At 42.4% G+C, this 21,620-nt stretch overlaps 1 protein-coding gene across 5 annotated transcripts in view; it reads left to right on the forward strand.

The window, feature by feature from the left end:
- Syt7 (Synaptotagmin 7) overlaps positions 1-21,620 on the forward strand; it is a 171,288-nt gene that overhangs the window by 29,473 nt on the left and 120,195 nt on the right. For 4 of the 5 annotated variants that reach the window (XM_070282430.1, XM_070282429.1, XM_043213381.2 and 1 more), the window contains exons 3-4: positions 1,095-1,235; positions 1,286-1,367. In XM_070282430.1, the coding sequence (XP_070138531.1) occupies positions 1,095-1,235; positions 1,286-1,367 (223 nt within the window). The remainder of the gene's footprint in view (positions 1-1,094; positions 1,236-1,285; positions 1,368-21,620) is intronic. The other variant, XM_070282428.1, reaches the window with a different exon arrangement.

A 21,620-nucleotide genomic window follows, 5' to 3' on the forward strand; every position in this document is an offset into this window, starting at 1 on the left:
ACACTTATTTGCTATATATCTTAAGAAAAATATCAATTGGGCACTGGGATTATATCCCAGTATAAATTTTAAAGTCTTCGGCTATATATAGTGTCTTTACGCGGACGCTTAGGCTGGCGGTTCGTCACCCGTGGAGTGCCATCTACAGTAATAAATTTATTGAGGGAGCGAATTTTGATTATAGTTTAAAAACAAGAAAGCAAAGCTAACTTCGGGCGGAGCCGAAGTTGATATACCCTTGCAGTTAAAACCGGATATATATCGCAAACATCGGATATAGTTGGCCGATCCTTATGATTACATCATAATAAAGCCAATTAATTTCAATAAAAAATCTAAAAAAAAGTTTCAAAAATACGAAAGTTTATATTTCTACCAAGTACCATTTCCGATCGTTCAGTTATATGGCAGCTATAGGATATAGTTGGCCGATTCTAATGAAATTTGGTAGGTTGGATTAACTGTCCACTCATGTAAAATGTGAACTCTCTTACTTTTAAAACACCAAAGTTATACCATTTCCGATCAATCAGTTATATGGCAGCTATAGGATATAGTCGGTCGATCCCGGCCGTTCCGACTTATATACTGCGTGCAAAGGAAAGAAGGGTGTGTGCAAAGTTTCAAGTCGATAGATTTAAAGCTGAGAGACTAGTTCGCGTAGAAACAGACAGACAGACGGACGGACGGTCAGACGGACAGACGGACATGATCATATCAACTCAGGAGGTGATCCTGATCAATAATATATATACTATATAGGGTCGGAGATGTCTCCTTCACTGCGTTGCACACTTTTGGACAAAATTATAATACCCTTTGCAAGGGTATAAAAAAGGGATCGATTTCTTCAAACAAAAATGTTGTGAGCGTGTTTTACATGAAGATACCTATTAGAAAAAACTTCAAACGTCAATATTACACAGTTTAATTTTCAAAGTTGGCGTGTTGACATGTTGCGACCAAACGACAAACGTAAAGCAAACTATTTCGCAAACACTATTTGCAAAATAAAGCAACACTATTTCACATCATTCATTAAATTAAATTATTATATTAATTTTTTCATTTGGCTATATTTTTAAAATTTTCAGAGCTGCACAGGATATTGTTGACTCCGGTAATCCACCAAATAAACCACAAACTCCGGTGACTCCTGCTACTACAAATCCGCTACAAAACAACATAAACAAAAAGTTAAATGGTTTTTTAAACCTCAGAACACCTTTAATTGGGTATGTAGTTGACTATTTAATAAAAAATTTTATAAAAGCTTTTTTTTAAGGGGCTCGTCGGCGCATCCCTTAAAACAACAAAATATTTCTTCTGCTGGAAATTTGAGTGATAGCACTACGAAGGATGCCACAGTATGTACATCCCAATATGAAAAACATTCAATAATACCCATTGTGAATTTTAAAAAGGAGACATCTTCGACCCTATAAAGTATATAAATTCTTGATCTGGATCACCTCCTGAATTGATATGAGCATGTCCGTCTGTCCGGCTGTCTGTCTGTCCGTCTGTCTGTTTCTACGCGAAATAGTCTCTCAGTTTTAAAGCTATCGACTTAAACTTTGCATACGACTATATGCATACGCCGATGCATACGACTATATTCTATAGCAGTCATATAACTTATCAATCTTAAAACGAGTTGGATCGTTGAGTTGTTTTGGTACGAAGTGGTTTTCGTAGGCTCGAATCCTTTTATGACTTCGATGTTTTTCTTTTTCTTTTTATACCCTTGCAGAGGGTATTATAATTTTGTCCAAAAGTGTGCAACGCAGTGAAGGAGACATCTCCGACCCTATAAAGTATATATATTCTTGATCAGGATCACCTCCTGAGTTGATATGAGCATGTCCGTCTGTCCGTCTGTCTGTCTGTCTGTTTCTGCGCGACCTAGTTTCTCAGTTTTAAATCTATCGACTTGAAACTTTGCACACACCCTTCTTTCCTTTGCACGCAGTATATAAGTTGGAACGACCGGGATCGGTCGACTATATCCTATAGCTGCCATATAACTGATTGATCGGAAATGGTATAACTTTGGTGTTTTAAAAGTAAGAGAGTTCACATTTTACATGAGTGGACAGTTAATCCAACCTACCAAATTTCATTAGAATCGGCCAACTATATCCTATAGTATAGCAGTGAAGGAGACATCTCCGACCCTATATAGTATATATATTATTGATCAGGATCACCTCCTGAGTTGATATGATCATGTCCGTCTGTCCGTCTGACCGTCCGTCCGTCCGTCTGTCTGTTTCTACGCGAAATAGTCTCTCAGTTTTAAAGCTATCGACTTAAACTTTGCATACGACTATATGCATACGCCGATGCATACGACTATATTCTATAGCAGTCATATAACTTATCAATCTTAAAACGAGTTGGATCGTTGAGTTGTTTTGGTACGAAGTGGTTTTCGTAGGCTCGAATCCTTTTATGACTTCGATGTTTTTCTTTTTCTTTTTATACCCTTGCAGAGGGTATTATAATTTTGTCCAAAAGTGTGCAACGCAGTGAAGGAGACATCTCCGACCCTATAAAGTATATATATTCTTGATCAGGATCACCTCCTGAGTTGATATGAGCATGTCCGTCTGTCCGTCTGTCTGTCTGTCTGTTTCTGCGCGACCTAGTTTCTCAGTTTTAAATCTATCGACTTGAAACTTTGCACACACCCTTCTTTCCTTTGCACGCAGTATATAAGTTGGAACGACCGGGATCGGTCGACTATATCCTATAGCTGCCATATAACTGATTGATCGGAAATGGTATAACTTTGGTGTTTTAAAAGTAAGAGAGTTCACATTTTACATGAGTGGACAGTTAATCCAACCTACCAAATTTCATTAGAATCGGCCAACTATATCCTATAGCTGCCATATAACTGATTGATCGGAAATGGTATAACTTTGGTGTTTTTAAAGTTGGAGAGTTCAAATTTGACATGAAAGCTATCTTTGGCAAAACATTACGACGTGCCAAATTTTATAAGGATCAGCCGACTATATCCTATAGCTGCCATATAACTGAACGATCGGAAATGACCCAACTTTCGTGTTTTTAAAAATAGAAAGCTGGAATTTATTACAGATTCTATTTTTGGTCAGTTGATCCAACCTACCAAATTTCATAAGGATCATCCGACTATATCCTATAGCTGCCATATAACTGAAGGATCGAAACCCAACTTTTGTGGTTTTGAAGATAGAAAGCTGGAACTTGGTACAGATTCTAGTTTTGGTCAGTTCATCTAACCTACCAAATTTCATTAGGATCCGCCAACTATATCCGATGTTTGCGATATATTCGGTTTTAACTGCAAGGGTATATCAACTTCGGCTCCGACCGAAGTTAGCTTTCCTTTCTTGTTTTTTTTTTAAATTTAAGCTCTATCTTTTATTGTAGTTGTCAAGAAAAAAAATTAAAAACAAGAAAGCAAAACTTTCTTGGGTTTCGTTGGGTTGGGTTTCACAAAAGTTGGGTTTCGATCCTTCAGTTATATGGCAGCTATAGGATATAGTCGGCCGATCCCGGCCGTTCCGACTTATATACTGCGTGCAAAGGAAAGAAGGGTGTGTGCAAAGTTTCAAGTCGATAGATTTTAAACTGAGAGACTAGTTCGCGTAGAAACAGACAGACAGACAGACGGACAGACGGACATGCTCATATCAACTCAGGAGGTGATCCTGATCAAGAATATATATACTTTATAGGGTCGGAGATGTCTCCTTCACTGCGTTGCACACTTTTGGACAAAATTATAATACCCTCTGCAAGGGTATAATTATGACCGGTAAATAAAATTCCAAGGCAGTCCGTCCGCCATATTGTAATCCGACACTATTTTCCCCATACTCCCATAATTTCTCATAATAAAATTAATAAAAACATAATTATTTTTACAACAATAGTAATAGAATGAAATTAAATATAATAATAATAAAATAAATATAAAAAGTAAAAGAAAATGTAAATATTATATAAATAATCGTAAAACCATAATTCACTTTTTACAAATTTGATAAAATTTTGAAACAACCAGGGTAAGGAGCGCACGCTTTTCATCTAGGCTACCCTCCAATTGAAGTATTGATGTAAAAGCTAGCATCCATAGCAAAACCAGAGCTGATTGAAAGAACTCTTTGCTCTCACACTGGTTGGATGTGAACGTTTTTAACTTTCATCGTTCCACAGATGTTACATTCTAAAAATAGAATTCTCTCTTTCCCTCTTTCATCTGCCACCCGTTCGTCGTGGAACCCGCACTCAAATGTTTTCATTTTTACAGCGGGTTCCACGACGCGTCCTACCAATATGCCGTAGATCCCGCACTTATAGAGATTTTAAAAGCGGGTTTCACTACGAACAGGGGCGATGTTAGGGTGATTTTAAAATTTTAGTATTTTTTAGGATTGGATTATAAATTTTTGGAAAACAATAAAAATATGACATAATATAAGTTCATCTTAAATAAAAAAAAGTGGATGTCCCGAGCCTGATTTGAACTTTTTTTACTCTGCACATCAGTCAAGCACTACCACTGGACTATCCTTCATTCGTTGTTGCGCGAAAAATTTCTTAAACTTAAGTTGCATGAAGGCGCTGGAATATTTGGGTTGCATTCTTAAGACCTACTGTCCTATGTACAGAAACCACAAGAAACAACACAAAGCCCAAACGATTTGCATTCAGCAGTTTTTTGTATGACCTCGTCGGCCATCTAGTGGTATGTGCATACAAGATCGAGCGTGGTGAATATTTACCGTGCAACTTCTCGAAGAATTCCTGCACGTGAGGCACTGGATATCGGTCTGGTATTGGTTTGGAGAGCTCGAATCACCAAAAGCTCGGCATCTACCATTGCGTTTTGGAACCATGTGCGGTGGGCTAGTCCAGCTTTTTTTGGATGGCCGACAGATATTTTGATGACAGCTCAGCCGACACAGGCTGCCCAGAATTGGTACAAAGAACACGCCAAAGAGGCCTCGGGAGATGGTCAGCCCGGAAAAGGGACCAGCAGCTGGGCACGATAGTGAACTACCTGCTATTGTGAGTGACAGAACAAAACAAGAAGCCTTATAACCTGTATGAAGGACATTCACTCCTTGTTGGGAGTGTTCCGGGGGAGCATGCGCGAACGCTATCAGCCAGTGTGCGCCAGATGCCAAGCAGATAGCATTGCATAGAGATAGCATAGAACCCAAAAACAAATACAAGAGGAGGAGTCATGAGAGAAATTTTTGGTCCACTAGCTCTCTTGCAACTGAACGAGTGGAGCGGTCCCACCGTCAGCAGAAGTGGGACAGGATCAATCATTGACCTCACGTTTGCAAATCTCCCGCTTGTTCAGCAGCTTTACGGCCAGCTTTTTTGAGACGATACTGTGCTCAATAGGGAGTCAGCAAAGGCGACCGAGGGAACCGAGCCCACGAGGCAGCTCGTGCACTTGCAGCTAAGCAACCGTTCCCGTAGTCCAGAGTATGAGCCACTACCAGGGGCGTCGCTAAAATTCTCCTGAACTCTAGAGGGTCGAGGCAGAACAGAAGAAGGCTCCTCGTGAGCGTTCCCTCAGTGCAAATTTTGTACGCCGCACCCATCTGTGGCTCTGGACAGAGGCGATAAATACGCCTAGCTACAGAAGAAGTATGGATGACGGAAAAGGCTGGGAGCTGTAAGAGTAGCGACCGGCTTCAGGAAGGTTTTTGAACATCCTTGTCATTGCGGGGATAGCTCCGCTGAAGGACCGCACATGAGAGAGCGCTCCCGTTACGAGTCAGCTGATGGCGTACTCGATACGACCACATTGCGGTGCTCGAAGCAATGCCTAGCGGCCGTCCAGCCCGAACCTAATGCATTTCCTATCACGAATAGGAGAAAGTCGGCTCCGATAATGGGTGATCAATTGCTCACCAAGAGAACAATCTTTGATTTTTGTTCGAGTATGTGTAACCACAGATCGGTTTAAGAATTGGGTGTGAAGGTTGACGTTGTGCTGGTGGTCATTTAGCTGTCGAGTACCTGGTGCAAGTCGTCTTATGGGGGTCATTATCTTCGTTGGTTTCAAACCTGTTGTGTCAATACCATAGAGAAGACGCTGAATTTAACCTTCCGGAAATTCGACAAACTGGGTTAGAAACAAACTTTTCAGTGCCTGATACTTCCAGTTGAACTTTCCAGTTGTATAAACCATAATTCAGACTTATTAGACTTGTTGGACTGTGGAAAATTAACGCATTGTATTGTCGAATTTGTGCGTTCCATGACAGATGCGCTGATTTGTAACATGTGGTTCTCCATGCCATCCAGTTAAACCCTAAAGTTTTCGGATGCTTGGACACTTGGCGGTACGCAAATTTTTATAGACTACTTTACGAGAACAAGGTGTAAAAAGTGTAAAAGATTACGAGAAAGAGTGTTACTCAGATGAGGCGTTAAGGCCATTCTTAAGACTATCAATAAGATGGTATTAATGGAGCGACGCTTCATGATACCATGCTGGCAAAGGAAATTATTTAAAGGTTTTAATCTAAAAAGGTGTTGCAAATGTAGAGTAATTAATTTTTTAAAAATTTTTGATATACCCTTGCAGTTAAACCGGATATATATCGCAAACATCGAATATAGTTGTCCGATCTTTATGATAATATTATAACAAAACCAATAAAGTACCGGGTGTCAACTACAATGTCAGGGTGTCAGATATCTAAAAAAAAGTCCCAAGCTTTTATCTTCAAAAATACCAAAGTTGGTATTTGGCATACCAAAGAAATCTACCAAATACCATTTCCGATCTTTTAGTTATGTGGCAGCTATAGGATATAGTCGTCCGATCATTATGATATTTGGTAGGTCGGATTACCTGACCAAAAATGTAATCGGTTCTAAGTTCCAGCTATCTATCTTCAAAAACATTTATAGCTATATAACAGCTATAGCAGATAGTCGGCCGATCCTTATGAAATTTGGCATGTCGTATTATTTTGAGAAAAATGGCTCTCATGTAAACTCTCTAGCTCTAACTCTAAAAACACCAAAGTTATACCACTTCCGATCAAAAATAAAAAAAAAACTGTGCAAAGAGACCGGCAAACGCCTGAATGGTATTCGCCATATAGCAACGTTCTGGAAAGCGTAATTCCATCTGGATCTTAAATTAAAAACAAGAAAGGAATGCTAACTTCGGGCGGAGCCGAAGTTTATATACCCTTGCAGCTAAAACCGGATATATATCGCAAACATCGGATATAGTTGGCCGATCCTTAATTCCTCCTAAAATTTAGTAGGTTGGATCAACTGACCAAAAATATAATCTGTACCAAGTTCCAGCTTTCTATCTTCAAAAACACGAAAGTTGAGTTATTTCCGATCGTTCAGTTATATGGCAGCTATAGGATATAGTCGGCCGATCCTTACGAAATTTGTCGTATTATTTTGCCAAAAATAGCGCTCGTGTAAAATTTGAACTCTCTAACTCTAAAAACACCAAAGTTATACCATTTCCGATCAATCAGTTATATGGCAGCTATAGGATATAGTCGGCCGATCCGGGCCGTTCCGACTTATATACTGCGTGCAAAGGAAAGAAGGGTGTGTGCAAAGTTTCATGTCAATAGCTTTAAAACTGAGAGACTAGTTCGCGTAGAAACAGACAGACAGACAGACGGACAGACGGACATGCTCATATCAACTCAGGAGGTGATCCTGATCAAGAATATATATACTTTATAGGGTCGGAGATGTCTCCTTCACTGCGTTGCACACTTTTGACCAGAATTATAATATTCTCTGCAAGGGTATAACAAGTCTAGTAGCTGACCTTAAGAATTTTAGTCAAACATGCTCGCGGTGAAATATAAACACTAGACCATTTAAGTTATGGGGTATTAAAGTGACGGCAGAGGTGGCAGAGTGGCGTGTGTTTAAAGAAACCGTTGAACTCCTTGGTATTGTCACAAAAGAAGGTCCCATTACCTCTCTAAAAAGCTCCTTCTAGTAAAAGCAGGGCTTTGAAAATATCTTTTGTGTCCATATTTTCAAACGATCAATTCTGAGGTAGGCTTTGAACTGAAAGCATCGTTTTATTGTTTGTTAAAAAAATAAAAAGAAAAATTTAAATTTTTTTTCCAACCACCAAAAAAATATAAAACCACTCTTATTTACTTAATCTTGCGGCCATTCTCGGGCAAAACCAACTTAATGGGCTGGCAAAACCCTCCCAGTTCCATCAAAATCAAGCCGCCTTCGAAAAAGAAAGCCTATTCTAATTTTCAAGATGTCGATTCCAGCGACTCCGAGCATGGAGAAATGAAGCGGAAGTCTGCTAAAAAACCCATTATGGAAGACGAACCTACCACCAGCGAAGCAGCCAGAGCTGCACTTAAAGCTAATATTGAAAAAAATTATTATGCAATTCTTTCTGATTTAGACGATGAAGATCGTGTCAGCGACATGGAGGTTGACGTTATGAAGAAAAAAGATGATAAGAAAACCAAGCAATCTGCGGTAAAAACGGCGAAAATCATCAAACCGCCCCCAATTTTTATCCCGGACGTATCCAGCATCAAGGGCCTTTCCAAAGACATTTCCCACCTCTTAGGCGGGGATGTTGAAGTGACCTACAAAGCAAGCACTAACAACACAATTCGCGTCATGACTCCAGATAAGGATACTTACTCAACTCTGAAAAAGTTCCTGAGCGAAAATAACCATCGATACCACACATTCCAGCCCCGAGACGAGCGCGCTTATCGGATCGTCGTTAAAGGCCTCCACTTCTCCACCGACCCGGAGGATATTAAGGTGGGTTTCAGCAGCCATGGACACAAAGTCAGGGATATACACAATCCTATGCAAAAAGGTACAAAGAAGCCACTAAACATTTTCTTTATTAACCTCGAGCCAGCCAAAAACAATAAGGAGGCCTTTCAAGTCAAGCGGCTATGCAGCACGGTGGTTACGGTTGAGCCACCAAAAAAATTCGACGATGTGCCCCAATGCCATCGCTGCCAGGGCTTCGGTCACACGAAACGGTACTGCCATCTGGAGTACAGATGCGTAAAGTGTGGAGATAGGCACCCATCGTCCGAATGCACCAAAATTGCCAGTGAACCAGCAGTCTGCCTCCACTGCGACGGATCACATGCGGCCTCTTACAAGGGCTGTCCAGCCTACAAAAAGGCAAAGAGCACGTTCGCCCCCAAGCAGGCTGCCCCAAGACGCCAGCAACCTCAATTCAGCAAAATTAACCCTAACATCAGCTATGCTAGCGCAGTCAAAAACGGAGCACCACAGTTTGACTCCAACCCCAATCCCGATCCCAGTCTTTCAAGTAATCCAATGGACGCCCTAACGGCTAGGATGGAATCTATGTTTGAGCGCATGATGGAGAAGGTCTTGAGCCAAATAGCCCAAATGATGGCCACCGTTTGCAAATCCTTATGCATACGCAATTAAATATAACCATATGGAATGCTAACGGCCTGGTAAAAAGAAGGCCAGAGGTCGAGCTATATTGCAAGACCCTCCAAGCAGACGTTCTCCTCATATCAGAAACGCATTTTACCAACAGATCATACTTGACTATTAGAGGATACGACCTCATTGCCGCTAACCACCCGAACGGTAGAGGTCGCGGGGGCGCGGCCATCCTTATTCGCAGCTGCATCAAGTATGAGGCACTTCCAGCCATGTGCGAAGACTGGGTACAATGTGCCCAAATTAAAATCTCCACTACCAACGGTGACATAATAATCGCCGCAGCATATTGCCCCCCCAGGCACAACATCCACGAACAGGAATTCGGCTTGCTACTGGATTGCCTCGGCCCCAAGTTCATAATCGGAGGGGACTTTAATGCTAAACACCCCTGGTGGGGCTCCAGGATTACGAACCCAAAGGGCTCGGCCCTATACAGGCAGATTCAGTCCCGAATCTTGAGCTGTCACGCAACCGGTGCACCCACATACTGGCCTACGGATCCCCACAAAATCCCTGATGTGCTAGACTTCGCCATCTCCGGAGGACTGGATTCTGCCGGAATTCAAGCGAGAGAAGTAGAAGACCTCTTCTCGGACCACAGCGCCTTTGCCGTGTCACTTTTCACCCCAGCCTTGCTCAGGTCAGCCCGCAAAAAGCTGATCTACAAGACAACAGACGTTGACAAGTACCAATCTTACCTGAACAACGTTACCGACCCCAGCCCGACACTTGACTCCCCGGTTGACATCGACACCGTTGTAGAAGAGTTAACAGCCCATATTCAGGCGGCAGCTTCTGAAGCAGCACCAAGGCCCTCCAACCGCCCAAGAGCCACTGACAGGGACATCCATTTTTGGAGCCCAGAAGTCGAAGAACTCAAACTTGAAAAGCGACGACTCCGAAGAGTGTGGATGCTCTCAAGGAATCCTTTGGACAAAACCGCCTTCAATAGAGCGACCAAATGTCTGACAGAAACTCTGGCAAGACTAAGGAAGCAGGCCTTTGACGGGTTCGTCGAACAACTTGAGCCAGGCGACCCTCAACATAACTTATGGCGAGTCACCAAATCTATCAGACAGCCGCTGAAAAGGATCCCACCTGTACAAAGAACCGACGGCAGCTGGTGCAGATCGGAGATGGACAGGGCCAACGCTTTCGCCGAACACCTCGAAGGTGTCTTTACGCCTTTCGATCGCTGCTCACCGGAGGATGCTGCTGAAACTGCCCGTCTGCTAGCCGAGCCTTCTAGGGACGCCGATCCAATACCACCAGTGACTGAGGAGGAAACAGCTGAGCTTATAACCATCATGAGCAACAACAAGGCCCCGGGCGATGATGGTATCAATGCAATTGCATTAAAAATGTTACCACCTCCAAGCATTCAGCTAATTACGAGGATCTATAATAGATGCTTGGAGATAGGGTACTTCCCGTCCACATGGAAACGTGCCCAGGTAACTATGATACCTAAGCCCGGGAAACCCGAAGCAAACCTTTCGTCCTACCGACCAATAAGTTTGTTACCAACGCTCTCCAAAATACTTGAACGAGTGTTTTTAAGCAGAGCACTGCCAGTATTTGACGAGGCTGGACTGATCCCTGACCACCAGTTTGGCTTCAGGCGGCGACACGGTACGCCAGAGCAGTGCCATCGGGTAGTGCAGTGCATCCTGGACGCGTTTGAAACCAAGAAGTACTGCATGGCCGTCATGCTGGACGTGAAGCAGGCGTTTGACCGAGTCTGGCATCCCGGTCTTCTATATAAATTAAAGACTGGCCTACCCCGACCATACTTCCAGTTCCTAAAGTCGTTCTTGGAAGACCGTAAATTTGCTGTTAGATGTGGCGAGGCCATCTCCGGTATTAGAGAAGCTCACGCTGGTGTACCCCAAGGCAGCGTTCTTGGCCCGTTGATGTACAATGCTTACACGGCCGACCTCCCTGTTCTTCAGAGGCCTGACCTGCTCGCAGCAACCTATGCAGACGACACCGCCTTCCTTACCACCGCCGATAGCGCATTGGGGGCAGCCGATACGATGCAATTGCAGCTTGACTTGCTCAGCGACTGGCAAAAGCGATGGAACATTGCCGTCAATAATGAGAAGTCCACTGCCTCCACATTTTCTCTCTGCAAAGGCAACTGCCCTCCAGTTAACCTCCAGTTGCCCAGCAGCGAGCAACCCAGAAGACTTAAAAGGACACACCCGCTGGACCTCCCCTTACTACTCTAATTTTTTTTTTCTACCATATTAATATTTAAAAATATCTATACGTGAAGTTTACGTGATAAAATTTAATGGTTGTCCCTAATGGACAGTTTTAAATAAACATTACCCTGCTATTACAAAAAAAAAAAAAAAAAAAAAAAAAATATTTTCAAACAAAGTTGTCAAATTTTTTCGTCTTTATTTCGCAAATCACAAAAAAGAAGAGAAGAAAAACAATTCATAAACAGTTACGACACGAGGGTGTGTGAAAAAATTGAAAAGTTGTAGTGAGTAGAGTGCGACTGATGGATAAACTCCAATGCATTGACCAATAAAAATAAAAAAAGAATAGCACACAAAAAGTAGATATTTCACGCTAAGAAAGGAAGAGCTGAGCGAAGTGTGCAGAGAACTCCGCAAATTCATGCAAAGGTTCACCCCCAGACAGAGAGCGACCAGCGAGTACGAAATGCTCATAGAGAGAAAGGAACATGAGCCACAGTCAAGAAAGTCCCGGTTCAGGTGGACTATGCAAAAGTGGCTCGATTTTCGACGGCTCGAGTTTCGACGGAACGGGAGACCCGTTGGAGTTCCTGGACCGACTGACATAGTCAGCCAAAACATATGGACTTGACATAAAAACGATCCTCGGGGCCTGGGAGAGGCGCCAAAGCCCGCCGGAGCAGCTGAGCACTGCAGGACAAGGATGAATGCCCAGATGGCAGCCTGAGGGACCGGATCGACAATGAGCGTCTTGGATCTCTCCGAACTTGTTTTACGTGGCGTGTTCAACAATGAAGGGATTACGACCACGGCACTCGAATATACCCACAAGAGGTATATAGTGCATGGGCACGGATGGTACGCCTGCCAGCGCCCCAGACTAGAAGCTATAGCTATGTACATAGCGACCAGCCCAGTACCTTTCAAGTATTTGCTTGCCGGGCAGCATACTCCTTCTGGGTAAGAGGCGAAGTGTATCTATCACCTCTACTGATCTATGGGTGACAGCACCCGAGTTGTATAACGCAACTCCACGTCGAGACCGAGGACTCTACCCGCGATATGGGTATCAACCACAGCCACCACGATACTCCTACAAGGGGGCCTACCTCAATGGTTGCACCCAGCAACTCACTCTTGCGGTGCTGCTCCAACGCGCCCAGAATCTCACTCTTGCACAGTGGTTCGCCGACCACCTCCAAGTCGCTCTCGTCGGACTCCTTTGGCCACACTGTCTCGCCGACCTTTTGGGCCACACTTTCGCCTCAATAAGTTGTAGTGCCCCGCTTGGTCCAGGGCCGCTTGCTCCATGTTCTTCCGCACTATCTCGAACACCTCTTTCAGCTCCGTTTCGTTCTCGAATGGCGTGCCTTGTCCAGCTCCTGTTTCTAAGGAGTTTTCGTCGAACAGGGCTCGCGATATCCTTGGCTCCCTGCCCTGTGTTACAAAACACGGCAAATATCCCCTGGACTCCAACACTACCGACTTCACTGCCAGCATTAACTCTTGCCAGTGCTCATCCCACGTCTTTTGATCCTTCCCATCGAACTGGGCGAACATCGTCTTCGTCCCATCGTTCGCTTTTACGTGGGATTCTCCTGCGGTTCTTTCGGTTCGATGTACACGCCGAGCTCCTCGAGGAACTTTTTGAAGCTTCGGCTGGTGAATTGCAGGACGTTCTTAGTCACCATTACCTTTGGTACTTCATACCGGGCGAAAATTCTTTCCCAGATCGATCTCTGTAGCGCCTCGGTCATTGCCTTTCGAATTGGCACTGTTTCCATTCACTTCGAAAACCGATCGAAAATCATGACCAACAACATTGAATTTCGATGTTTCAATCTGGGCAACGCACCACGCATGCCGTCGCCAATGTCTCTTCCGGGACATGTGTCAGCATTTTTCCTTGTACTTCTGGCACGTTCCGCACCTTCTGACATATTTCCGGATGTCTCACTGTATCCCTGGCCAGAAATACATGGCGGCCACTTTGGCGATTGACTTTCTCACGCCTACTTGTCCTGCCGCTGGTGCGTCGTGGTTTTCTTTGAAGACCTGCTGCCTCCTATCCGCTGGCACGCACAATCGACGTTATCCGGATACTTCTGCGGGCTCGTTTTCATCTTGTCTTTCAGCACGCATTCTTTGATTCCTATTGCCGCGGCGCACCTTATATTTTCTAATACCTGAGCTTACCCTTTCGATAACTCATGACATAATCATACAGTAAGTTTATGATCCAGTGGAGGCTGCTGGCTTTCAGTTTTAGGTGCATCTTTTTGCATTCGATGTGCTTACGCCAGGTAAGTCGTCTATCAAGGTTAACGCCAAGGTACGTTACTTCGTTAGCTTGTGGGATCTGCATACCGTTTAGTAAAAGCAGGGGGCATGTTTGTCTATTAAGAGTAAACGTTATATGTTTACACTTTTGTTCTTTTATTTTAATGCTCCAGTCGGACAGTCACCTTTCAACTATTATGAGATGATTAGCCAGTTGGGTTGTGGCCTGCGTTCGGCATCTGGAGCGACTAAGGATAGCGGTATCATCGGCGAACGTTGGCGTTGTTAGTTGTGCGATCGTAGGAATATCCGCAGTATACAAAACATATAGACACGGGACGAGTGTGCTTCCTTGTGGAACTCCAGCTTCGATGCTGTAGTCGCCCGAAGTAGCTGCTTTGCATCTTACTGAGAAAACCCAATTGTAGAGGTATGATTCCACTAGCTTGTGGGTGTATGTTGGCAAATACGTTTTAATTTTGTGCATGAGTCCGATGAGCCAAACTCGGTCGAAAGCTTAAGATACGTCGAGGAAAATAGCGCTGCAGTATTCTCGCTGTTCGAAGGCTGATCGTATTTCGGATGTTAATCTGTTCACTTGTTCGATGATTCCGTGGTTTCATTGGAAGCCAAATTGGTGTGCCGGGATAATGTTGCTAGTTTCCAGATGTGGTATTATGCGAGTTAACAAGCGTTTTTCAAACAATTTAGACAAACAAGATAGAAGGCTTATTGGTCTGTATGAAAACGGAATTGTGTGGTCTTTTGTGCTATTGTGTGTGTGTGAATATAGCCAAGATTAATGATTCCATTAAATAGTTTACAGACGACCTCTATAGCGCATTTTGGAAGTTCGATCAGCATCTTTGGGGTCAATAGGTCACCACCGGGAGCCTTTTTTGGTTTTAGCCCTCTTATGACTTTTTCGATTTCTTTCGGACGGAATGAAGGTGCAGCTAGCTGCGGGGAGGACTCTGGCTGAATTACTGTCAGGAGGAATGAATTTGAGGCTGGGTTTGGCTGGAAGACACTTTGGAGATGTGTGGCGAATGTTTCAACTCGGTCTTCGTCGCTGCGAGCCCAGAATCCCGAAAAGTTTCTTATCGGGGGGGCCGTCCAGTTTATTTTTCACATTTATAATTGCATTGTACAATTGCCTTCCTTTGGGAGTCACTAGATGTGATCCCCAGTGCGTATGTTTGGCGTTGTAGTCTCCTGGGGCTATAAAACGATCCCCAAGTGAATTGTCGAAGTCCATAAATTGTCCTTCCGAGATTGAGAAACGAGGAGGGCAGTAAACGGCACCGGCACCGGCATCCCGTTGCTTGACTGAATTTGTATCGATGTGGCCTGCAAAAAGTTTGTTGCATACCTTTTGTGAAAATGGTGTTTAATGCGTTCTCTGATTCTCTCTAGAACTCCAGTTGGCTTTTCCATCTGGATGATCTGTGCGGTAGATTGTGTAGCCTCTTATATGAAAGTTGTATTTGCTTGTAAGATGCGTTTCCACCAGTAGCATAACGTCAATATGGTTTTCGGTCAAGAATTGTGACAATTCTAGCTTATGCCGTGAGACACCATTGGCGATCCACATTGATATTCGTAGCGCCTGCATAGATTATTTAGACTGTTGTGCTACGAGCAGCTGTATCACCATGTTCTGGTTTTGAACAAGCGTTTGCATGGTCGTTTTCATGAATGACATAAGCTCCATCATACTTTGTTGGAGGGTAAGCATCATAGTTTTCGTTTTGCTGTGTGGCTGTTCTGGGGCCTGTTGAGCACTTTAAGAGTTAGGCTGAATTGGAATTTCCCTTCCAGATCGTTGAGCATCGGCATAGGAGAAGCCGTTGGTGGTGGTTAGTGGACCGAATGAGGATCTCGCAGCTTTGGCGAAGACGTCTGACGTAGTTTGTAACGCAATGTACGCATTCTGTGGATTTTGGTTGCGCGTTGCGGTCACTTGACGCATGCGACTCTTTAATCCTTATACACCGTACATCCTCTATAGTTTGCCGTTTGGTTGCCTCCGCAGTTTCCAGATTTCTTCACGGTACTGTCCTTGTTTGTAGTGCAGCAAGCGGACTTGTGGGCGTCCCCGCAGACTACACAGACAGCCCGAAGTGTGCAGTAAGACCTTGTGTGTCCATACTCTTGACAATTAGTGCATTGCACTGGACCGTTGCGTTTATGTGGCTCTTCAAGAGTGATTTTCAGACGCAAAAGATATTGCAGATTGTAGATTGAGTGGACTTCGTTCCTCTTTAGCGACCTGCTTCCTGGCTCGAGCTTGACCTTGAAGAGGGGTTGTGGCTTTTTATCTTTATTTTGAATGTTTATAACATTCTTGGCGGCGAAGCTTTGTTCTTTAAGGGCGGTTTTTATTTCCGCGGCGGTAACATCAGGTTCTATTCCCTTTACTGCCACTTGTAGGCCCTTACTGCTTTTCAGCTGGTACAAGTAATAGTTTTTCTGAACAATGCTTGCAAAGGTTTGCACCTTTGTTTCATGGATGTTCCCTTTGATAAGCGGAACAACATGAAAGTTGTCACCGTTCCCGATCAACGACGCAATTTTGTTGACCAGGGCACTCGACCTTTTCTCCCTAATATAGATTGGAGGGGGCTTGGGTTTTTTTTCGGTGTCTTGGGCTGGTTGGTTTTCCTCAACCTCCTCGATCTTCAGGACACGGTTAATTTTTGTTTTATTGCCTGCCGGATTACTCTGCGGGCTAAGCTTGCGCCCAATTTGGATGTAGCGATCCATTCCAGTCTGTGTGGCCGTGGCCGCTTTGGCACTTTCCGAAGTTATTGTTTTTGTACTCGCTGTATTCGTTGACGTCGCGGTACTTTGAGTTGCAGTGGTTGTCGCAGTGATTGCAGAAATTGTAACTGCGAGCAGAGTGAGCAGAGCGGGTGAGCAAGACCGTGCCCTTTGAGTTTCAGCGGTCAGTAAAGCCGGGTTGCTCTTAATCGCCGATTTTTCCACTTCGGTATCGCGGGATGAAAAGTGGGAGTAGAAGCCGTTTCTTTGGTTCAATGAACTTCTACGCTCGTTCTTTTGATCGTTGCTCATTGCGTGGCACTTATTTTTTTTAAACAATAAGTTGAAATACACTTCGAGCTAACGGATACCAAAATCCAAGAAAATATAGTTGAAAAGGTAGAAGGTGGTAGCCCTAGAATGGACGAACTACCTAGTCTACCAAGAACTGAGGTCCCCAATGTCTTTGGAAACTCCAAAGATTGGAAATATTGAGCACTCAAGAACGGATTTAAGTCCATCCTTGAACCTAAGCTTTTTTAAAAGTGCTCTAAAAGGAGAAGCACGAAAAGTGCTTTCCCATTTATTGCTTGGCTCAATTAGGCTCAATCGCCTAATTGAGCTTCCAAAAATAAATTTAGACTCATATAGGCATCTAAAACATATAATTGATTCAATAAATGAATCAATTTATAAGATGCGTCTAAAAGAAAATCTGACCAAAAATCAGATTGCATTCAAATCATTCGAAAATCAAATTCAATATTGAGGCCCTCTAACAATATGAGGGCCAAGTTAAGAGATCTAATGAAATCCAAAATTTAAAGGATGTCATTGAATTCTTAGATCAACGGCTTAGTTCGATGACATCAGTGGGAAATGAGTTACCCACAAAGAAAGTAAATAAAAATAACACTATTAACCAAACATGCTCGATGTGTCAAATGCCCGGGCATCAATTATTTTATTGCTAAAAATTTAAAACATTAAGTCCACAGGAAAGAATAGATTTTGTTAAAAAATGGAACTGGTGCCACTTATGTTTAAAGCACAGTTCAGATACTAAGTGCAATAGCTGGTTAGAATGCTCGTATTGCTCGTATCTGAACAAGTGTTGTTGGCTACCGCTTATGTTCAAATAAAAGGTCAAGATGGTAAAATTTTATTGCGTTAAAAAGTTATTAGCTTTTATAGCTATTATAGGCTATTATAGCCGATCCCAATTTCAATAAACCTGGTCGAATTGATATAATAATTAATGCAGATTTTTATCCACAAATTATTATGCCGAAGATAGTAAAAAGAAGTTTACTTCTTGGACAAATGACGATTTTCGGATGGATGGTATCAGGTCGCAAAACATCCAGTCCCATTAAAAAACAATTATTTCTACATCCTTGGTAAATACAATCCAAGATTGGAATAAAGAAAGAGGAAAATATGTGGAATCTTCGAGACAAAAATACAAAATCTGTCATGTATCGTGGTGTCCTTTGGGGAAAAATAAAATATTACAGGTAGAAAGGGACAAAAAAAATAGTCCGAAATTTCAATTTCGTAATTTAAAATGCTTACATAAAAAAAAATTAAGCCTTTCTCAAAATAGCTCAACTGGCAAAAACAATTAAATATGGGCATTTCCAGGGGTCGCGAACGTTCGTACGCATTTAGTGCCAAAAAATTAAAGAAAAAAACATTTTCTGAAAATTTTTTTTTCGTTTCCGATAGCATTTGGTGAGTTCTTTTCTTAGTGTAAATTATGGTTCTAATGGATTTTTCATTTTCACAATATTGGCAAAAAACATGAGGTCGCGAACGTACGCGAAATGGAAGTCGGTTTTGGCTTGCTCTATCAAAATCAATAAATCTGCGAATTGGAATGGAATATTTTAATGCAATAACTTTACTTTTAAAATAGAAACATGTAGCTTTCTATCGAGCCTATTTCCAATTAAATATCTCCATTAGTTTTTTTTTTAAATTAAATTAAGTACGGGTCGCAAACGTACGATTTTTCCACATAAAAAAATTTATTTTTTTGTTTTTTGCTTACCTCTTTGTTTTTATGAATAAATTTATATTTTCTTAAAAAATCATGTTTCACCACTTTTTTTTTTTTTTGTTAAATTTAGTTTCAATTGTCACTTTTTTTTCCATCTACAAATATTTTTAAGCTTTTTAAACAAAAAAAAAATTGTTTTTTAATAATATTATTATTTTTTATACGTACGTCATAAATACGGTCGCGAACGTACGCCCTCAGCTAGCTGCACCTTCATTCCGTCCGGAAGAAATCGAAAAAGTCATAAGAGGGCTAAAACCAAAAAAGGCTCCCGGTGGTGACCTATTGACCCCAAAGATGCTGATCGAACTTCCAAAATGCGCTATAGAGGTCGCCTGCAAACTTGTTCATGGAATCATTAATCTTGCCTATTTCCACACACACACAAAAGCACAAAAGACCACACAATTCCGTCATATTACAGACCAATAAGCCTTCTATCTTTTTTGTCTATATTGTTTGAAAAATGCTTGTTAACTCGCATAATACCACATCTGGAAGCTAGCAATATTATCCCGGCACACCAATTTGGCTTCCGAAGAAACCACGGAACCATCGAACAAGTGAACAGATTAACATCCGAAATACGATCAGCCTTCGAACAGCGAGAATACTGCAGCGCTATTTTCCACGACGTATCTCAAGCTCTCAACCGAGTTTAGCTTAATGGACTCATGCACAAAATTAAAACGTATTTGCCAACATACTCCCACAAGCTACTGGAATCATACCTCTACAATAGGGTATTCTCAGTTAGCTAGCAACACAGCTACTTAGGGCGAGTACATCATCGAAGCTGGAGTTCGACAAGGAAGCACACTCGGCCCGTGTTTATATGTTTTATATATTGCGGACATTTTATATATTGCGGACACAACTAACAACGTCAAAGTTCGCCGACGATACCGCTATCTTCAGTCGCTCCAGATGCCCAAAGCAAGCAGCAAACCAACTGGCTAACCATCTAATAGTAGTTAAAAGGTAGCTGTCAGATTGGCGCATTAAAATAAACAAACAAAAGTGTTAACATGTAACATTTACTTTTAATAGACAAACACAAGAAATAAGAGCAAGGTTAATTAAAGCAAAAAAAAAACAGGCCAGTCCGTCAGCATGAAAAATTGAACATACCAAAGAACTTACCTTTAGCTGAATCACATGTTCCCCAGCGGAATCACATGTTGTGTGAGTCATTTTTTCGAACTGTTGTCCGTTGTACAAATACAACAATTCTCCACCATATTCTCCCATTCTCAAAACTCTCTTCGATGGATTTAATTTAATTCTAATGGATTTAGTTTAATTCCTAAACTCCTCAACAGCCTGCCTAAATTGCCAAGAAGAATTACTCGAGTCGATGAATAGCATTTGAAAATGCACAATGCAATTAGCGTCGTTGGAAGAATCATAAAAAAAAGTAAAATAAGACTTTTAAGTCCGATTTAATTTGGAATTTTGAAAAACTCGTTCTAGGTAGTTAAACGCTACAAACAATTTTTTCGCATACTTGCTGGGATCGTTGGAGGTGGCTAATACAATATTTTTTTTTAAACTTCAAAACTTTAACCTTCAAATCGTGTCAGTGTGCTAAAAAACTTCGCCAAAATGCACCGCGCCCAACGTTATACAGGTGAACAGAGCTACCCTTTTTTTCTCTTTGCGCCTGCTGACGTTCACTAATAACGGGCCAAAAAATCAAGGTGTATATAAACGGTTTCTCGAGTAGGAATACTTTTGCCCTCGGAATCGGTGCCATCTGGAATGGTCTGGGAACTGCTCTGTTAATCTTGCATCGTTGGCATATGTTTCGAACTCATTTATGCAGTACTTGCAGAAGCATTGACGTGGTTTACTACAGTCTAATAGGCGAGATGGTAGTAGTTCTCGTGGAATCTTTTCACTATTAGGTTGGGTATGCGACATCCTGGAGCTAGTATAATTGATCCAAAAATAATCTATTTTCAGCTATCTCAACTTAGTTCAGTCTGCCTTTAGTCCATTGTACTCCATCGTTTTCCAGGTATGCGTTCAATAGCTGCTGTGTCCAATCGTTGTCCAGGTACCAATCTGCTTTCCTTGGGGAGCGCTGGAGTTAACATGCCCCTCTCTCCGGCCACATAAAAAAACGCAGACCCGGCAACTACAAGCCTAGTGCAACAACAACAACATCGCCAACATGCAACTCTGACGAATACACACATCCTTGTGTAGCAGGATTGCTACTTAATGTACATATATATATATTAACTAACTGTAAAATTTTGTTAGTGTAAGTCGGTGTTATTGCTTGTTGTCGGTTCTGGCTTTCTCTCTCTCTCTTGTGCCCTCATCGCTCTCATTGCTCTTTCAGCGAGTGATGAGGGTTGATGCGGATCGCGGGATGAGAGCGGAGTCAGTCGAACACCAGCAGCGATCTGAAGCGGATCTAGTCAAGACTAACAAAGGAATTATAAAAAGCAAAGTGTTGGTGTTCTACTTGGGACACTCGGCGCAAAAGAAGGCGCCACTGAAGAGGTGAAAAAAGGCAACGTTGCGAAGTCGGAGCTTTTGGAATTTCACAACTCAAGCATCGACCTTTCGTTGGGTATGGCAACACAAGTTGTGAGTGATTTTTCGGGCGAAACTTGCGCACGAAAATGGATTGGACGCAAATGAAAAATATTGCAACCATTTATGGAATAAGTGGACAATACATTAAAATGTTGATGATTAGTAAAATAAAAGGAAACGCAAACGTCCGGCTACATGCAAACCCGGAGCGCATCATGCTACCGCTGGAGGAGTTAACCGCGGAACTAATTTCAATGTTT

This window comes from Drosophila bipectinata, chromosome 4 (assembly GCF_030179905.1).
Source record: "Drosophila bipectinata strain 14024-0381.07 chromosome 4, DbipHiC1v2, whole genome shotgun sequence".
NCBI lineage: Eukaryota > Metazoa > Arthropoda > Insecta > Diptera > Drosophilidae > Drosophila > Drosophila bipectinata.